The sequence below is a fragment of the Coffea arabica genome, chromosome 9c, assembly GCF_036785885.1.
Source record: "Coffea arabica cultivar ET-39 chromosome 9c, Coffea Arabica ET-39 HiFi, whole genome shotgun sequence".
NCBI classification, from domain to species: domain Eukaryota; kingdom Viridiplantae; phylum Streptophyta; class Magnoliopsida; order Gentianales; family Rubiaceae; genus Coffea; species Coffea arabica.
Window position 1 is genome coordinate 41175852 of NC_092326.1, and position 20365 is coordinate 41196216.

Below are 20365 nucleotides of genomic sequence, written 5' to 3' on the forward strand. Positions count from 1 at the left end.
TTGGGTTAAGAATGTTACGAAAGTTTGAAAATAGGAAAGGCAAATGATTTTTTTAACTCAAGGGTGCTAAGTGATATTGTTCGAAACTTAAGGGGAGGTTTCTCAAATTACCCATTGTTTTACTATAGCTTCCTTTTTTGTCTCTAAATTTATATTTTATACTCCTTTTCTTACCTTCTTTATTTTCCTCTTCTAACATTCTTTCCCAACTATCCCAAAATCATGTTTAGTCTCCTTTTATTGGCCCATTCCTTTGTTTGTTTTTAAAGTTTCACTGCCTATAGTTGAAGGTGCAAAACAGGAGAAAATAATTACAAAATAAAAACAAACAAATTAAGGAGAAAACTATAGATGCTTCCTCTAGATAGGAAAATCAAAGAAGAAAACTAAGTCCCAGAAATCCCACAAGTTTGATGATCATATCCCATCATTAATAGTTACTTATCCAAGAAATGCAGTAAACATGCACCCTTTATTCTTAATATGCCATATTCAGCATAAAAAACCAATCTTGCTATCCTAATTGTCACCCTCTCCACCACTTTTCTCCCTATTTTTCATTTTTCAAGGGACATTTATTTTTTTTCCAATTTTTTGGGGGAAACAGGGTGGGGTTTATTGTATGGATATTTTGTATCTTGGTTGAGGGGTCAAAAATATGTATAAAGTGACAATAAAATGTTTACACCAAACTCTCTTATTTCCCTTTATATAGTATGGATGCTTATTGTGTGGCCTCAAATTACCAAATGAGAAAAATCTTTATTTTTATGTAAAATATTTTGACCAAATTTAATAAATAGTTTAGAATGTTTAATAGCTTGAAAATTAGAAAAAGGAAAAATGTTTAAAATTACTTATAAAACTTATTTGAAATATTTAGATGATGAAAAATAGTAATTTCTTCATCTTTACACTATGTCGAATAGTTTTTATATTTTTTTAATTATTCATAATTTGTCAATTTTAAAATTATCTCCAGATTATATATAAAATTTGTTCAATAAACTCTCAACCCCAAAATTATAATTTTTCATTAAAGAAAACATTCCTCAAGTTTTCAAATGTTAAGAAATTTTAAATGGATTTGTTATTACAACAAGTAATCACAGGGCCAACTTTAGAATCAACTATTTTTCTTTATATATAGTATTTTAATCATAATATAATTTGAGTTGGTTTAAGAAATGTTACGGAAGTTGGAAAATAGGGGAGACAAATAATTTTTTAAACTCAAGGGTGCTAAGTGATGTTAATGTTAAGAATCTAAGGGAAAGTTTTTGAAATTACCCATTGTTTTAGTATAGTTTCCTTTTTTTTTCAATCTAAATTTATACTATTTTATGCTCCTCTTCTTACCTTCTTTACTTTCTTCTTCTTACATTCTCTCTCAGCTGTCCGAAATCGTGTTTGGTCTCCCCTTGTTGGCCCCTCCCTTTGTTTCTTTTCAAAGTGTCACTACTATCAGTTTAAGGTGCAAAATAGAAGAGAATTACATAGGAAGAAGAAATAGGTTAAGGAGAAAGCCATGGGATGCTTCCTCTGCACAGGAAAATCAAAGAAGAAAATTGAGTCCCAGAAATCCCACAAGTCTGATGATCAGATCCCATCATCAATAGGTACTTATCCAAGGAAATGCATGTTTATCCCATCATCAATACATACTTATCCAAGAAAATGTAGTAAGCATTCACCCTTTATTCCTAATATACTATTTTCACCATAAAAAATCAATCTTGCTATCCTAATTGTCACCCCCTCTTGCACTTTTCTCCCTATTTTCCATTTTTTGGAGACATTATTCTTTTTTTTTCCATTTTTTTGGGGAAACATAGGGTTTTTTCCATTTTTTTTTGGTGAGACACGGTGGGGTTTACGGTATGGATAGACGCGAAGGGTCTTATGGCGTTTATATTGCTGCTTTATGCTGAGACATTTAATTGATCTGTGTAACTTTTGGTTGGAATTTGTTTCTTGCTACTGGATTTTGATAATCATTGGCGTTGCTGTGTAATATAAACCAAAATATTAGTTGTACAGTGCTATGTTGTGTACTGCGAAATGGGCTTCTTCACTATTTCCTGGTTTTGCCTCAAAAGATTGTTTTTTTTCTTATTGGGTTTTAAAATCATTCCCCTATCTGTGTATGTGTTTGAATTAGTTGGCTTGAAAGTTCATTTTAGTTTAAATTACACTTTCGAGGATGATAGTAGCTGGGGCCTGGTAATAAAATGTCATTCCAGTTTTGTCTGATATTATCACATTTCCTTTCTTTAAAGGAACTTCGCGCAGTCCAAGTAATGCAAGTGATAGTGCTAATTTCCATATCTGGAAATCCTCGTGTTCTGGATCAGATTTATGTTATTGATGTTATTTTGTAAATTTTGGACTCTTTTCATTGTATGACTCCTTCAAAAAGCAGTTAAATGAACCTTTGTTGTTTTATAAAGTCATTGAAGTCTTGACACTTAAGCTTTTGTCATGTTGTCTTCAGCGGGACATCAAGTTATCTTTGTTTTCTGATGGATAGTAGTGGTTCTATATGTTGTAGGCAATAAGGTTAGAGAGTGTGATATAATATAATGGAGATTGATTGGTTTTTTGACTTTAGTTCTCTTTTTTCTTTGGAGTCCACCTGTTTTAAATGCTTTGGGCGATTGTGGTATCAATTCATGATCGCTGTTGTCGGTGAATGCAGCTGGGAACTAATGCTTTGGTAATAGTTTTGCATGTTGGGATATTGTTAGTGGAAAGAATTTTTTGGCATATTTTTCATCTTAGTTTAGATGGCTTACTCATTCTAAGACTATGACTGCTGCAACTGTTGCAAGATAGTGTTGGCTCATAGAAGTCTAACATGATATTTGTGCAAGTAGTGGTGTTTGAGCTTCCTACCTTTCACACATTCCATCGATTTCTGTTCGTCTTTTCAAAATTTGATCTTTTTGCGGCAGTGTTACTTCTCTTTAACTACCATGTTAGAAGCTCGCATCACATAATTTTGAAGCTAAAAATTTGTTGGTCCATTTTAATTTCAGAGAAGCTGAAGGTAAATCCTTCATTCAGTGTCAAAAGTGAAGCTTCTAAAGATGGAGGATCTGGACATATTGCTGCACATACGTTCACATTTCGTGAATTGGCAGCTGCTACAAAGAATTTTAGGGCCGATTGTCTGTTAGGGGAAGGAGGCTTTGGTAAAGTGTACAAAGGTCGATTAGAGGGTACTAATCAGGTTTGTTTAACTTTTGCTGTCTGAAACATTACACAACTTTGAAATGATGCTCTAGTCTCATTATTCCTCACCTTAATGAGTACTATCGAGCTACAGTTGTTTTCTTAGGTGTATTCTATTCTTGTGTGTCTGTTTTGTTTCTTTTCTTCCTTTGAAGGCCAGTTATCTTTTCATTTCTTGTCAAGATATGTGAAAAGCATTTGAGCAGCACGCATGAGCATATATGTCTTTTCCTATCCCATTTACCCTATACAACCCAAGAATTGGCAAAGAAAGACAAGTTGAAAACATAAATTATCATCATTTTGAGACCTGAAATGTTGGGTTTAGGTTCATTTCGATAACAAGTCAATCAGTAACACTCAGTTAGTGAGCAAAATACTACCAGGTTTTGATATTGTATTGCTGAATTACCTTTCAGATGTGTGAAACCAATCTTCAGGTTATGATGTGATTATACTTCTCCTTTGAAACTCACAGAAATACGTCAATACAACACTTATCTGAGATCTGTTGGATGCCAGTGACAATAGGTCAACTAGCCAACTATATGCTTATCTTTATATATTATACATCTAGCATCTTATTTGTCAGTTGTATGTTGGTAAATATTTGTTCATGCATGTTTTTCCACCATTATGCCTTTTCCGATTGTTAGATTTTGTACTCGTGTATCTTTGTACCTCATTCAGAACTTTAATGAAATATCGTGAGATAATACAACTTTGTCCATTGAGTAGGTTGTGGCTATAAAGCAACTTGATCGCAATGGCTTGCAAGGAAACAGGGAATTCCTTGTTGAAGTACTAATGCTGAGCTTGCTTCACCACCCGAACTTGGTGAACTTAATCGGGTACTGTGCTGATGGGGATCAGAGACTTTTGGTTTATGAATACATGCCATTAGGATCACTGGAGGACCATCTCCATGGTATGTGTTGTATTAGACTCAAATGTTCAAATTACTAAATAGATTCATGCTTGGCTACAGGCACTGCTGTGTTGCATCATAGACCTGTATTTTCTTTTGGATATCCAAATGTACAAGGGATTTGTGAAGAGAGTTTAAGAGAAGAGAGTTTAAGATATATCATATTTTCTTATTGATATGTTGAAGAAGATGATGATTCCACAATTAATACCCTCTAAATTAGAAATGTTTATAATTTGTTACTGCATCCTAAGATTGAATCCTACCTTCAGTTAGGGGTGTGGACAATGCCTGTAGATCTGAAATCTGATGAATCCAATCTGTTTTCCCGGACACTTGGTCTGGTTGATCTCAACCTTCATTTGCACGCATGGAAGGCTTTGAGCCACTAAAAACATGACTGTAGTGCTCTATCTTTTTTTTTTTCTAGAATTAAAATAACAGTTATATTAGCGTCTTCAAATTTAACATCATCTCTTTGTGGATAACTCTTTAAGGATTTTTTTTTTTGGGCTGGGTCAACCTGTCAGCGAAGAGAAGTAATCCAAGTTCTTAATGTTCGGGTATCTGCAATGATGCACATGGAACTGCCACTTTTCCCGATGAATATGTGATCTGAAACTCTCTTGCTAGATCCCTCTTGTAACATCTAATGACAAAGGAATATATTGACTTGTGTTTTTCAGACCTTCCACCTGATAAAGATCCACTTGACTGGAATACAAGAATGAAAATAGCTGCCGGTGCTGCAAAAGGCTTGGAGTATTTGCATGACAAAGCAAGCCCTCCTGTTATCTATCGAGATTTAAAATGCTCAAACATTCTGCTTGATGAAGGATACTATCCCAAGTTATCAGATTTTGGGTTAGCCAAATTAGGTCCAGTTGGGGATAAGACACATGTATCGACTAGAGTAATGGGAACCTATGGATATTGTGCACCAGAGTATGCAATGACTGGACAGCTTACACTGAAATCGGATGTTTACAGTTTTGGAGTTGTTCTTCTGGAAATCATAACAGGCAGAAAAGCAATTGACAATTCAAGAGGTGCTGGGGAGCACAATCTTGTTGCATGGGTAAGAGGTTTATCCTACCATTGGGGTTTTTTTGGAGGGGGTCAATTTTTTGCTGTTTAGTTACTTGTACCTTTCAATATAATAACTGGAGTTCAGCTGCCACTTGACTAATTCTTTTGATTTGTTAGCTAGAACTTTGGCCCGTTCCATGACTGGTATAGTACCGGCTTGAACTTTTCACATGTTTATCTCTGCATATGATTCTAAAAATTTAGCATGCATTTTACTGTGGGAAGCGTATAGCCTTTCTAACTAAAAGGGAGGGCTTTGCTAAGTAAACTTGTTCAAGGTCATGAAGATTCGCTGCTGAAGTAATGACCAATTGTTCCAATCATTATAAATAGTTTTGACTGTCCAGTTCTATTAAACTTTGGATGTTTGTTACTGATTTCTGCTATATCATATTTTCCTGGAAATCAATTGCTGTTCTGATACCTGGATCATAGGAAATCATGCTTTAGTACCTTCTAGTAAGGAATCTTTGTTGGTATTTTGAGATTGTACCTGAATCTAAGGCCTGAATCTAAGGAAGCGTCTGCATCTTCATTCTAGTACTCCTGTGTTCTGGAGAATAACTAAACTTGTATGCTTTCTAATCTAACTCGAGCATTAAAAAAAATATCTTTATACTGATCTCTTAATGGATTCCAACTGAAAGGGACTGAAGTAGATGGTTATGTTACACCTTGCTAGCAGAAAGACTTTGGAAGCAAAACTGCACACCTTTATTAAGGATAGGCAACTTGATTTAGTAGCTACATCACTTGACTAAATCTCAATAATCTTGCAATTATGGTTTGGGTGGCATAACGCAGATTTTTTGTTCATACAATTTTTTTCTGTACAATGGTCATTTGTCTGAACAATGTAGTTGCTGCTTGTTTTGTCATTTCAACATATTTGAACACCAATGTAATGTGGCTGTCAAATGGTACTCAAAGATTGATAGGAATGGCATCAAGAAAAACAAGTTGAATAAACTCTGGAGGAGCATCTTTTGTTGATTTTGTATGTTGTCCGATTCAACTGTGCAGGCACGTCCCTTGTTCAAAGACCGAAGGAAGTTCTCTCAGATGGCTGATCCATTGCTTCAAGGTCAATACCCATCAAGAGGCTTGTATCAAGCTCTTGCTGTTGCTGCAATGTGTGTTCAGGAGCAGCCAAACATGCGCCCTCTTATGGCAGATGTAGTCACAGCCTTAAGTTATCTTGCTTCTCAGAGATATGATCCTGAGACTCAGCCAGTCCAAAGGCAGCGCTCAGGCGCATCCACACCAAGAACAAGATGATTGCAGCGGTTGAGAGCACAATCTAAGTTGACGACCTAATTGAATATTCTGATCCCTCTTCCACCAGTATCAATCCAAGGATGGTTAGCTGCAGCTGGCACTTTTTGTACGTCTGAATGGTGATGCATCTTTAACAGATTTTCTCGCCACTTTATGCAAAAGGTTTGATGAAGCTGTTACAGTATACTATATTTCTTCCTGGAAAGGAAGCAAAAGAACCAGGATTTTTTGAACCACACCATAGTTGCCTTGCCAGGAAACCCCTTTCCTTTCTCTCTTTTTAAGTTTAATTAGTTATAGGTATCTTTAATTTGATACTTTACTTTCCCTGTCCGCTGTGCCACTATCTGCTTGTGTAGAAGTATTTTGCCACGGCTTTGAGTAGCTGGATTTGGTAACCTTTATGCCATCATATAGAGGAACAAGAAAGTTATTCTAGCGATATTCTTATGTATAAATATGTAAAGAAACTCGAGCAATTTGTAGGAACTGTTTTTCTTCTGAAATGTGATGAGTAATTTGAACTACAGCTACATGCATGGTATGGTTGTTTCTTTCTAATTTTCTCTTTGTTTTTGTTTGTTTTGTTTTCTTTACTTTCTCTTTTATATGAACATATATGCATGTACATATTTAGATGATGAATCCTGTGTATTAACAAATGTTTGTAATTATGGAAATTCTGATTGCTACATTTGATGTTTCAATTACCGGAGTCATTAACCGAGATTACATTAAAAAGTTACAAAGACAATACCTAATTTACCGCCAATTACCCTTTCAAAATGAGGAGAATTCAGCCAAGTGTGATTAATTTAGCAACAGACTAAAACCCCACGCCTTAGTCTTTTAACTTCGAGGGGAGTTGGGACAAGGACAGTAGCAGGTGGAAACCGTCAGGAAAGGTTGACGGCCAAATAGAGTGTTGATTGATGCTGCATTTTGAAAAATAATAATGTGTTTGTGTGGTTGGTTGTAGTGTAATAACTCATTAAGATACAGATAAGCCGAATTTCCAGGTTTTTGACCCAGCAGTTAAAATTTAAATTTACTGGGACGGTCATGATACAACATCAACTTGACTGATTGATGACTTGGAAAAAAACAAAATCAATCCCTAATTCGCCTAATAATAGTACTGAACTCATAATCTTCCACAGTAAAAAAACTATTGCATTGATGATTTCCCTCTACTCTTTATCACATGTCCAATACAACAGCATGAACAAATTTCTTACTACCGGACGCCTCAGTGACATTTTTTCCATGGAAATGAGGCTAGAACATTGAGCAAATCACTCTTTTTTAGCTTTCTTCAAAAGAATTGATATCACTACTCTCTCTCTCTCTCTGTGCATCTACAACATTATACATTTGAGTAGCTGAGGGGGAGAAGAAAAAAATATAACAATAATATTACAGGAAGCATTATTTTACAACCGGAGGATAGCTAAAAGATCCCCTTTTTCATCTTTTCTAAATTTGTCTATGCTTACCTAGCTATTAATATTGTTTTTCTATAATAAACAAACCAATAAATGGTACTATACTTTCTTATACCTTCTTCCTTCACCTTCTAAGGGATGGAGGGGGTGAAAAAATAAGATGCAGACAAAGAAACCACATTTACTCGTTTCAAAAGTGACATTCAAGCTGGAGAGCAGTTCCTGTTTCTAACAAGAGTTGCAGTTTCCCAGGCCTTTTTTCATCTTCAGAAGCTATTGTACATTGTCCTCCAGCTGATGGCTGTTAGTCTCTTTCTGTGGGGTACTCGGAGTTTGTTCCACTTTCGCGTCTACCAATTTATCATCATTGGATTCCTCAACATTAGATGGCTTTCCCTATATGATTCACAGCAAATGTAGGGCATATATAAGCAATAAGTGGCACAATCTACATTTGAGCTTATTATTGCATTAAACCATCTTTCTTTCAGCTCCCTACAGTGATCCTTAATGAAACTCTTTTGATAATAAATTTGTACATTATAATTCTTCAAAATTGGAGAAGTCTAAACTGACCTTAATCCTATCACGCCAACCAAGTCCAAATGGTCTTGATAGCAAACTAATCTTTCTCATCGGGATGTCTTGGGAAGAATCTTGACTGTTTCGAACTTGAGAAGAATCTTGCTGTACAGACCTATGAAGTGCAGTTGAGTTAACTATGACTGACACTAACAAATGCAAACCACAAAACCAAATTCTGTTCATGCCAGCGGTAGCACATCCAAAAAATAAAGGAATTCAGTATTGCAGAAGAAGAAAAAAATAATCAAACAGCATAATGTCAATGTCATTAAACACTTGAAAGTAGATAGTGAAAGAGACAATAGGCACCTTGGAGAAGGTTGTGCTTTATTTTGTCCAGACTGGTACTGCAATGTAGCCTCCAACATGGACTCTGCCATAATTACCCTTTTTTCCATATCAGCCAGGGAAGCAATAGCTTCTTCATATTTTTCCTGCCGTTAGAAAGACGATATAACTTAATGACTGACATTTCCAGCTGGTGTATTTTTCTGAAGCGCCGGCATAATTAAGTTTGCAAATTAGGCGCAAAAATTCTAATCAATATCATGGACATCAAAGAGACAAATGCAGAGGATAAAGGTTCAACTTCTAACCAACTTTCAGCCATAAATCAGAGCCAGACTTAATTCCCTTTCAAGTTCAACAATTACTCAAGTACTGGCTGACTTTTCAAAAGCTTGGAACAGGATTGTGAGGAGAACTTTAAAGGATAGGAATCCACCTCAAAGCAAACAAACAGTGGGCTCTTTTCAATAAGGTAACCACACGATAACAAAATCAATGCAATAGTTGAGATAAATTGCTTATAGGTCCTCTGTTAAAAAGAAACAATGAATGGGCTGGCGAGCTGATAGCACAAGTCCATATTAAAACTTTGTAATGAATAAGCACGGTATAAATGCTATCACTAATGCTCCACTAGATTGAATGTAAACTGGTTTTCCCTTTACTGTCAATTTGTTACAGATGCACAAACACAACACTGACATATTTTGCTAGTTCCAACAAACAAAAGAATAATTGACGAAGAAAAAGTTTAATAGCAATATGAACAAAAGAATGAGATGCCTCAAGACAGACATAATATCCTAGTAAACCTGAAGCACTTGAGCAGCATATCTCTGAGCATTTGCATCTTGTTCAGCAAACCTACGAGCATCTTCAGTTACCTTCTGCTCCTGCTCTACTTTCATCAAAACCTAGATAAGAGGTCATGACCAAGTCACTATATGAAATACTGAGGAGACTGAGGGGTAAAATCAGCTACAATGTCATGAATCATCTACTAGTAGTAAAAATAGTACCTGTAGCATGGCAGTTTCTTGTTCTTGCTTATCAGCAAAAGCCTGCCGAAGTTCTGCAAGTTCTCGCTCTAATTGCTCAACCTAAAGAGAAGACACATGATTTACCTTGAATTCAGAAAATCAGTATCTCAAAAGAGAGTGATTAGATTTGCACCATAAAACACTCATTGAAATTAAGCAGATTTTAGACAAATTTTGAAAAGAAAACATCATTGATATCACCAGCGAGAAAAAAGGAACCAAAATGCTGAAGAAAAGGGGGGGGGGGGATAAAAAAGAAAAAGAAGCAACTCTTGAACTTGACACACTAAGCCAAAAATTTTTATTAGAAAAGCTTGCATATGAAATTCATTCTGTAGATCCCATGCAATAAGATTATACTCACATCAGAGAACAACTAAACAGCAAATCAGGAAAGAAGCCCAGGCAAAAAGCTCAATTTTGAAAAGCCAAAATACAATAAGAATCCAAAAAATATTGAGTAGCCCTCTTGCAGTGGACCCCGTCACAAGTGATGTACACAGCGGTGATCGGAAAAAAAAACAATCCCTTTTTCAATTAATGACCAATATTGGGTAAAATCAAATAAGACCTGAATTATCTAGCAGTCAAAATTTATAGTAATTGCTTTATTTGATACCAGGAGGAAAAGGCAATTTCATCAGAGACATCAAAAAGCACCGTACAGAAAGAGCAAAATAAGTGGAGAATCAGCAAGATAAATCAATGAGATAATAATAAAGGAAAAAAATCATGGTCGGAAAAATTATTCACGTACTCGTGCACTCAATTGCCTCCGGTTATCTTGCTTGACCATCTCCATTAGTGCTGTTTCCAACTCCTCAGATCTGTCAAACCAAGAGAAGGAAAGAAAAAAAAAATTTGATATTCAGTACGAGAAGTAAAAATTCTGTGAAGCAGCCGTATTTGCATTTTGAAGGCAGTTATAACAAGCAAAATATTTCATCAGGAAAGCACAGAACATCAAAACATACAAATACCAAAAGACTTATAAGTTGCTGTTATGTATACTTATGGAGTATCACAAAAAAAGGCATGTATAGTTTAGAAGTATCAGAGAAAAGCTAACCTGAACTAAGATACATTACAAGGTGACGGAATGTTCTCAATCGTTTTTTAAATGTCTGATACATAAAGCAAGACCTATACTTGACATCATGTGCACAAAAATATTTGGCTAGAAAGGAAAAATTCATGTGAAAAAAAATAACTATACAGGCACCATTAAGAAGACAATCTTTAGAAGATAAAGCCAATATTTGGGCTCCTTTGGATTTGTGGGTCCTGCATGTATTTTGTTTCAAACTGAGTGAAAGTAATGCCCATGTTTCCAACAGAAGGACCCAAAATTAAGATCCAAGAAAATTGAACAGCAAATCAGTCAGAATTCAGGAGGCAAGAAACTGCACGGCACATAACACTGACATCTACCTGAGTTCAGCAGACCGTTTTTCCTCCAACAACTTACATAATTCAACCTTCAGCCACACTACCTGCACATGCTCTATATGTCACCAAGGGAAGAACAAAAAATATACTCTTTTTGATGAATAAGACAATCAAAACAAAGTGAAACAAATTTTACTCGTACAAGGGAAGCATATATTAATTGCACAATATGCATAGCGTGGTGCCATATCAACTTTCCAAAAGTATATAACAATCCGTCTCTCCTGTATTCCACTGATTACCAGTTTGAGTTCAACCTCCAGTCATTATCAGCTAATGGACATACTTCTAAGCTGCGAGTCCTCCTTAGGAGGCAAATTCATTATCATTGGCGAAGGTTTTCTAAAATCTCATAGCTATTCAGTGGTACACAAGTGCATTTAAGGGATGCACCAAGCATTGGAACTTCAAGTATGGAAAAGGAAGGGATTTGTGATTAAGCAATAATATAACTCTCCTTAATCATTTATATCAATCTATATCAAAAGTTCTACAAGAATACCTTGCCATGTTACACAAGAATGATATTTGACCTAGTATTCATATTTATCCATAGCAATAATAAGGACAAGAGGTCAGGAAAGGGAAGAAGGTACCTGTTCTTTGAGATCTGGAACAGAATCAATCTCCATATCATCTGTCAGGCCCGTATACAACTGATCCATGGTAGCAGATGCAGCATGTATGGGGGATACATCACCATTTATCTGTTTATTAACCCCTTGATCTGCTCTATTCGCCCCAGCAATAATAGATCCAGGATCCTGCTTAAAACTATATAGCTTGGACGCCAAGCCCTTGGAATCCTTCCAGGCCCGAAGTCCTTTTGATCTTTCTTCAATAGCAGCCTTTACTGCTGGCCGATGCTTATTTCTCAGTTCCTGTAGTCTGGATTCATTAACATTCTGGTAACCCATGCATGCTGTCAAAACCAGTTGGCTGCTATCAAATGTGGAGCCAGCCAGTGACTGCAACAGAGTTACTGCATCACCAGCATCCTTAGTTGTGACAAGGGCAGGTCCTAAACAAAACTGAGCAAAATAAGTTTCATTCATGTAATAGTAGAGTCCTTATTTCAAGTAAAAATGGTTAAGCACATCAAAGAACTACGAAAAGGTCACATCAATATACACATTCGAGGTATGTAGAGTGACCCCAAACACTTTATGACATTACCATATAGTTCCATTAAAGCAAGGGCTGTCCGAAATAGCATCACACGGTTTCCTTCGAAGAGAAGCACATCCCAGACCCTAAGAACTGGGAAAAAAGCAAACTTATCAGGCTCAAGCTCTCATATGACACTGCACTTCCAGTGAGATAAGCAAAATGAGAAGAGACGTTTCATAACTGGATGGCATGAGAATAGCAGATAAGCACATTCCTACAACCTCAACATATAAAGACCTACAAAGATATAGCACAATGAAGCAAAGAACCTGACCACTTTCCCATGGAAGCATATTCATGAATATTGAAAGGAACCATGGTCCAGTAACCCATGCCACTTGAACTCCTAGATAATCCAGATGGTTTACTGCAACATACAAAGAGGTAGAATGAAACCAAAGAATAACAGCAAGGTTGTCTAATCAAAGATTAATGGGATTAAAGCACCAAGTAGAGGCATTGTCTACAGAAAAAAAACAAGAAGACAGTATGACAACAAGAGACAAACCCAGTTTTGGAAATTTTTCGCGCACCAACTCCTCAAGAACAAGTTGGTCAACCTGAAACATAATTCAAAAAAAGAAATTATATCTTAATCAACTTTTGAAACTTCTTCGCATATCCACATTATTTAGTTCAAGAATTCAAATACATGATTCATCCAAAAGGAACTAGACATCCACAATCTTACAAATCAATATGGCCAAGGCCAACCAATTGACAAAGCAACCAAAACCCAAAGCTCATTACCTGGGACTCTATCATTTCTTCTGAATAATAGCCATCAAAATAGTCATCAAGAATCCCCAACAAAGCCCTGAAAAAGCTAGCACTTAAGAAAATCCCATGCTAACAGCAATGCATATGGTGCATAATGACACCAAACAGATAACCAAAATTTACAACAAAATAATTTAAAAAATCATATAACTATCACCCAAACAATAGGTTCCAGTAATGAACACCATGAGCAAGTTCCAAACTCACCAAAATGCATTTTCTTCAGGCATCAGTAACAGCAGCAGACCTGCAAAGAAATTCATTGCCTGCAAAGTAAATAGCAATAAATCAGTGGCATTTGGAAGATGTCAAGTGTCATTTAGCTTAAGGTCACAGGCACGAGCGAATATAACTAGAGATCAACTTTATGGAACACAAAAGAAGACCAAAAATCATATAAAGAAACCAGCGTATATCAACAATATTGTCTTGATGCATTAAGGTATAAAAACATAGGAAGAAACAAAATAATAATGTGAGAACAACTACCCAAGACAATTAAATTCAGCTTGTCACCGCCACATTCCCCATGCTAAATCATAAGAAAAAAAAAAAAGAAACTCTTTGCAGACAAGTACCTGACAGTACCCAACAGAAGGATTATGCCGAGCATAAGCAGTAAGTAATCGTCTCAAAGCATTTCTTCCATCTTCATCCAGAGCAGGATGGCCTGGGAATGTCCGAGGCAAATCCTATACAGTTTAAACAATAATAGAAAACTCAGAATGGCATCAAATTAGTAACAAGAAGCTATCTATAATCACAATAGAAGGGTAAACCAAAGACCTTCTCAATCTGCCCTTTCCATTTCTCAGATATAGCAATACAGTCTGCAGTTGACTCCTTTTTACAGTCCTCTGATTCCACATGTCTGTTATCTGTGTTATTAGCAGATTTAACGTTTGATGCTAGTAAATCTTGATAGTATTTCTCCACACGACGCGTCTTGACACCAACAAAGGCTTGCCAAAGCTATAATTAAAAGAACAAACTGAGCATATAGGAAGAAGATTGAATTGAATGAGTTCAAAGAAGGATCAAAGACTGGTATGTCTACCTCTCCCCTCAAAGCCATTGGCACACCACCTTGCACAAGAATCTCTAATTCTTCTTTCCAAGGAATCAAAGATTCTGGAGAAGCTAAATCACCAGTGGCACCCGCTCCTAAGGCACTTATGTTATCAGTTGATTCTGATCTCTCCAAGTCATAAAATTCTTCTTCAGAGTCCTCTTCAGATGCTCCTTTTGCAGGTCGAGCCTCTTCAATAGGAGGAAGATGCTTTCCAGTTCCAACACCTTGCTCTTTCTTCACATATCCAGCTGTCTTCTTAACACGAAAGCTCATTGCATCCTCAATTGGATGTAGCAATAGTCTAACTTCCGTCCATATCTGGACCCCATGGGCTTTTGCCTTCACTGTTGGTTGCCCCTCTTCCCCTTCATTTGTAGTCAAAGTTCCAGAATCAGGCTTCTCACCACCTATATTCTCTTCTTCTTTTTCATTCCCGACAACAATATCAGCATCCTCATTTCTGGTTCCAGCATGATACGTGATACCATCATTATGCGGAGATAACCCATTTATAGGCAATCGAGCAGACTCTGCTTGACGTAGCAAAAAATCTTTCCATCTCTCAGACCTTTCCTCCTCTTCTTCCTAAAGGGATTACAAACAACAAGAGAGACTATAAGCCAGAATCAAAGCTTAAATCTTTTGGCTGAGGCACATTGTTGAAGTTTCATAAAAACTAATCTAGCTTTGTCCTAAGTAGGCATTTTGCATAGTGTGAATCAGATTAAGTGTTACACAAAGCTTTTTGCATTTTATACCATTACAAATTCCCTGAATCAAATACATGATTCTGTATTACTAAAAACCACTAGAGATAAGATTAACCACCTTGTATATATTTGCATATTCACGGTATCTCTGCAAGTGCTGCGGTCTCACAGCAAATCCATAAGCATCCCTGATCAAGAAAGATCTTCATTAATTGGTCCAACACAACAAGGCAATCAAAGTAAATTCCAAGCTAGTTAGACACCAAATAACTTGAACAGCTCAAAAATTTTGGTCCTACCACACAACATAGTAGTACATGAAGATCAAATCCAATTAAGCGACATACAGAAACCATAACAGGAAAAAACCGTTGCACTTTTCCATAAAGACTAGAAATAAAGGTGCATTGCTACCTTCCATCAGCCTCAAAACATTGCCGGCTTATATCGGATAACAACATTTTCCACTGTGTATTTCCATTTTCCTAGAATCCATATTGCTCTTGGCGTTGCCGTTACCACATTCTGAATTTTAACTATATCACAAACCAGTCTTCCCTTTAACAGGCGCTCAACGAGAACACTAGTAATTAATCAAATTCATAGACATTTAGGATAAAAATACGTTTCTTCGTTTAGATTTTACTGAAATCAAGATTTGGAAGCTTCTAAAAACAAAGAAAAAAAAAGGAAGAAAATCTCAATTATATTCAACTTAAGCAAACAAATCAGGAATAACAACATCATCAGAATGGTAGTGATAATCAAATTGTCAATCGCTCCAGTTTCTTCAAGTTGAATTGCAAAATCCCATTGCCGTCAAATCAGAAAAAGACCCCAAATTTGAATTAAGTGAATAAAAAAAATAAAAAAGATTTACAATTGCCGTAATCTAATCAGGACTACAAAGGGCCCATCAGAATATCTAACACTACCAATGAAAATCAAGAAAATTTCCTCATGGTGATTCATCAAACGGTGCCAAGATAATCCACGTGGCAAGTTATAGAAGAATCAAGAAAGAATAGTAAAAATCCGGCATGAGAATCTACAAAATGAAAAGAAGGAAATCAAGAAACAGAAAAATGTGGAACGTGGGATTATGGGATAGACACGTGGAGAGACGAGGGATGGGATAGGACTGAGAAAACAAACAGTAGTTAGAGCAGCACCTCTTGTGATCGAAAGAAATGACAGGAGGACTCAAGACTGCTGCTGCTGCTGCTGCTGCTGCAGATGCTGATTTGGCCTTCATTCTCGGAAAAGCAGGAGAAGAAGAAAAAGCCGGCGAGGAATGCGAAATGGAATCTCCCAGGGGTTTGAACTGGAATTGAACTTGGTCTTCTTTTCTTGATCTAAAAATCTATACTTTTAATCAACCAAAAAACAATTTAAAAAAAAAAAAAAAAGGAAGACAGAATTCGATGGTAGTAACTATTTATAGAACCATATATACTACTTCTAGTCTAGTACCTATTGAGAAACATAACCGAAGAGGGAAGAGTGATTAGGCGGAGGATGGGTAGGGTAGCTCATGGCTGCTAGTGCAGCTATAGCAGCAGCAGGAATTGTACTGAATTGGTAGTACTGAATTGGTTTGACGTGGATTTGATCCTTTTTCCTTGTTGATTAATGGGTCCATGGGACAGGGCGTATGGGGCGTGGTGGGGGGCCGGTCACATGGGATCGGCGAGATTAACGTTTACATAAAGTTTTTGTTTTTTTTAAGTAAACAGTTTAAATGGATTTGGTTTCGATTAGTGTTATGGGTCAGAACATGTCCGAATTGGTCATCAATACATTTCTCACGTCATCATCGACAGCGAAATTTAAATTACACAACTTTTTATAAAGAAATTGTCCGTCTTTACTAACTAAATTGATTGTGTATATCAATAACGAGATATTTGAACTACATAATTTTTTATAAAGAAATGATCCGTCTTTACTGACTAAATTGATTGTGTATATCGATTCGAACTACACGAGCTTTCGTGGAAAAATAATCCACCCTTATCAGCTGATGAGTTAATTGTATGTTTATGCAACGTACTTGTGGTGTGACATTTTGTTAAAGAGACTTAAAATTAGGGGCGTCGGCACCGAGTGTATACAATTAGCATTTATTCAGCAAGTGGCAAGTTACTTAGCACGGACTACGAGATTGCGTCCGGCGAGGCAAATACAAGGGCAGGCAAGAATTGTTGGGCAAAGTAGGCTGGAATATTACTACTTGCATAAGATTAGAAAAAGAGGAGGCAATAAGTGTAAAAAAAAAAAAACAAAGGAAGCTGCTTCATTTCAATGCTCCAGATATATTTTATTCCCAACATTTATTGGGATTTAATTCTTTTCTCCTTTAAAACCATATGGATGGAAAGAAATGAGCTACTATCGTTAATGCGACAATGTCGAAAACCAATCAATGGGCCTGTTTGGAACCTGAGTTTTTTGGGAGTTTGTCTAAAACTTTACTGTAGTACACTGTAAAAGTTTTTGAAAAAATTTTGTAGAAGTTTTTGTTAGGTGAAAAATTTTGTAAAAGTTTTTGTAAGGTGAAAAACTCTTTTTTTTCTTTTTCTTTTTCTTTTTCTTTCTTTCCTTTTTCTTTTCTTTCCTCTCTTTTTCTTCTTCTTCTTCTTCTTCTTCTTCTTCTTCTTCTTCTTCCCCGTTACCTCCACCACCCCCAGCTGCAACTCCACCTCCCGCCGTCCCCCTCCCCCCGCAGCCTCTCTCTCCCCCGCCTTCCCCCCCGCAGCCCCCCTCTGCCCCTCCCCCCGCCGCCTCTCTCTCCCCCATCTTCCCCCCCGCAGCCCCCCTCTGCCCCTTCCCCCTCCCCCCGCCTTCCCTCTCTCCCCCGCATTCCCCCTCCCCCCGCAGCCTCTCTCTCCCCCATCTTCCCCCCCCGCAGCCTCTCTCTCCCCCGCCTTCCCCCCCGCAGCCCCCCTCTGCCCCTCCTCCCGCCTTCCCTCTCTCCCCCGCCGCCCCCCTCTGCCCCCCTGGCCGCCCCTTCCCCCTTCCCCCTCTGCCCCCTTGGCCGCTCCTCTCTGTGCCACCCCCCTCTGCGCCAGACGTAAGAGAGAAAAAAAAAAAAAGACAAGGGAGGATGATGGCAGGGGAGGAAGAGGGGGAGAGGGAAAAAAATGGGGAAAAAAAAAAGTCCGGCACCGACACCGGAAATTGGTGACGGAGCAGGCAATGGAGGTGGTAGTGAGGGAGGAAGAAGAAGAAAAGGGGAAGGGAATTTTTTTTTTGTTGTGTTTTGGATATTTTAAATGTGTAGGTTAAAAATTTTGATAAGTTTTTTGGGGTTCCTGTAGCAAAAGTTGTTAAAAAACTAGTTTTATACAAACTTGGTAAAAAACCAAGCTTCCAAACAGGCCCAATATTGGTCATGTAGCCAACTCATTATTAAGGAATATATCGATTATATCTTCATTTTACATTTTTTTTTAGGACTCATTCTTTGGGTTTTTCTGTACCACTCGGCGGTGTGGAAAGGAAAACACCATTTGCGTCCCTTAAGAATATGCTGAAAGAAGTGGTAGTTAATTAATTATATAGCATGGTTGGCTGGCCAGTCAAACATTTCTTAATTTTTATTTTTATGAGCATCAATTAATCTTGGGATTTTATTCTGCCAGTCAGTTGCTTATTCGATTAATGACGCATTGTCCTCCTTAACACTGATGTTTTTCCATTTCGTTCTCTTAATTGTTCAATTGAATTAATTTGTCCCCTCAACTTTTGAAAAAGCTTTTTTTGTGTAATGCAATCCACAAGTATACTTAAATTAAATGTGATTTTGTCACGTTTCGTGCATATTTTACAGAAAAGCACAAAGAAATTGCGGATTTCGGTTAAATAATATGCAGGACAAGACTCGTCTATTTGTAAATCATCAAAGGCACGGAATTAGCTTTTTATTATAATACATTTGACATTGTATGTCTTTTTTTTTTTTTTTTAACAAAACGTTGATGTCATTAAGGCCATATCTATCAATTTGTTGCAACCTATACATTTATTACGTCTCACGTGACCTATACATTATTACACCACGTGAGACCTAATAATGTATAGGTTGCAACAAATTGACAAATTTAGGAGCTGTATTGAATCATTAAATTATGGGGGGATAAAATGGAAAAGTACGTTCTTATAAAGGGGTATTTTGTAATTTTTTAAGCATGCTTTTCAGTGATTTCAGATACGAAGAAAAGCTGGTTGGTGTTAGTAGACGTGGCACTACTATGGATACACTAATACTGGAGTCCAAACTCTTTGTTGTTCTTTAATCCTAATGAGTTTGTTTGGATAAGAGTTTATTTGGATGATTTATTTGAGATATTTACTGTATCATTTTTTGTGATGTGATGTGTGTGAGATAAAAAAGGTGACTGAAAAGATAAAAAGATGATTGAGATTTGTGAGGTAAAAATTTTTTTTCCAAATTCTCTCTATCCAAACAAACTCACTACAATAAATTGGGTAAAGATGAATCAATCTATGTAGGTAATGGGAAGCCACGATGGGCGGGAGGTTCGAGAGAGTATTCGAATCCGAAGTCTTTCGCGTACATTAAAAAATTTTTAAAAAAAAATGAAATTTCAATGAATAATAAATTTTCAGTGGAGCTAGTTTGTGGGCTTGATTTGGATTTTACTTTTCACACCCCTATAATTTTTCCTAGCAAGACTGTTATTTATCGTACATGACGAGTAATGGTGGTCGACTATTAATGTGCAAACCGCTTGTTAATTGTGAGGACAAAACATTAATAATTCTAAGTGACATTATGGCACTTTTCAGATCCAAAAGGACGATGGCCCCAACAATGCTCAGCAGTGTACATGGATCGAGTTCAAAAGTTGGCATAAATAAGGCCTTGTTTGGATTGCTTATTTTCGTCGAAAAATATTGTTGTTTTCCGTGATCACATTTTACTATCACATTTTTTTCTCACATATATCAAATCACTACAGTATTTTTTCCATGAAAAATGACGGAAAATACAATCCAAACACAACCTAAATAAATCGTATCCTTTGCTATATTATTCGTTACGTGGAAAATTATCGAAAAAAGGACCTAGGGGCAAGAGAAGCTCCAAAGCAAGACTTTCAAACGGCACCAGGAATTTGCGACGGCAAAAAATGAAAGGTAAAGTATAAAGAGTGATGGTAAACATGATTGATGCTAACTAAAAGATATTATAATTGTGCTTTAATGATTATTGCTGTGAGGTGTGTGATTTAGTGGTGGACCAAACATCACTATTGACTATGTCGAGCTTT

At 36.8% G+C, this 20365-nt stretch overlaps 1 protein-coding gene and 1 pseudogene across 2 annotated transcripts; one reads left to right on the forward strand and one right to left on the reverse strand.

The window, feature by feature from the left end:
- Positions 1–1380: 1380 nt before the first annotated feature.
- LOC113709102 (probable serine/threonine-protein kinase PBL7) lies at positions 1381–6786 on the forward strand (annotated as a pseudogene).
- Positions 6787–7912: 1126 nt separating this feature from the next.
- LOC113707985 (uncharacterized) lies at positions 7913–16694 on the reverse strand. 2 transcript variants are annotated; one of them, XM_027230406.2, is made up of 19 exons: positions 16542–16694; positions 16241–16423; positions 15187–15256; positions 14344–14943; positions 14073–14258; positions 13865–13978; positions 13494–13552; positions 13257–13323; positions 13015–13066; positions 12781–12873; positions 12513–12596; positions 11933–12357; positions 11319–11380; positions 10645–10714; positions 9867–9947; positions 9660–9761; positions 8869–8993; positions 8551–8671; positions 7913–8370 (listed from the first exon to the last, which is right to left on the reverse strand). In XM_027230406.2, the coding sequence occupies exons 1-19, from the start codon at positions 16553–16555 to the stop codon at positions 8248–8250; spliced, it is 2631 nt and encodes an 876-aa protein (XP_027086207.1). In that variant the 5' UTR covers positions 16556–16694; the 3' UTR covers positions 7913–8247. The 2 variants fall into 2 exon arrangements, with proteins under 2 accessions (XP_027086207.1, XP_071921291.1); XM_072065190.1 differs by having other exon boundaries at positions 16241–16431; positions 16542–16692.
- Positions 16695–20365: the final 3671 nt, after the last annotated feature.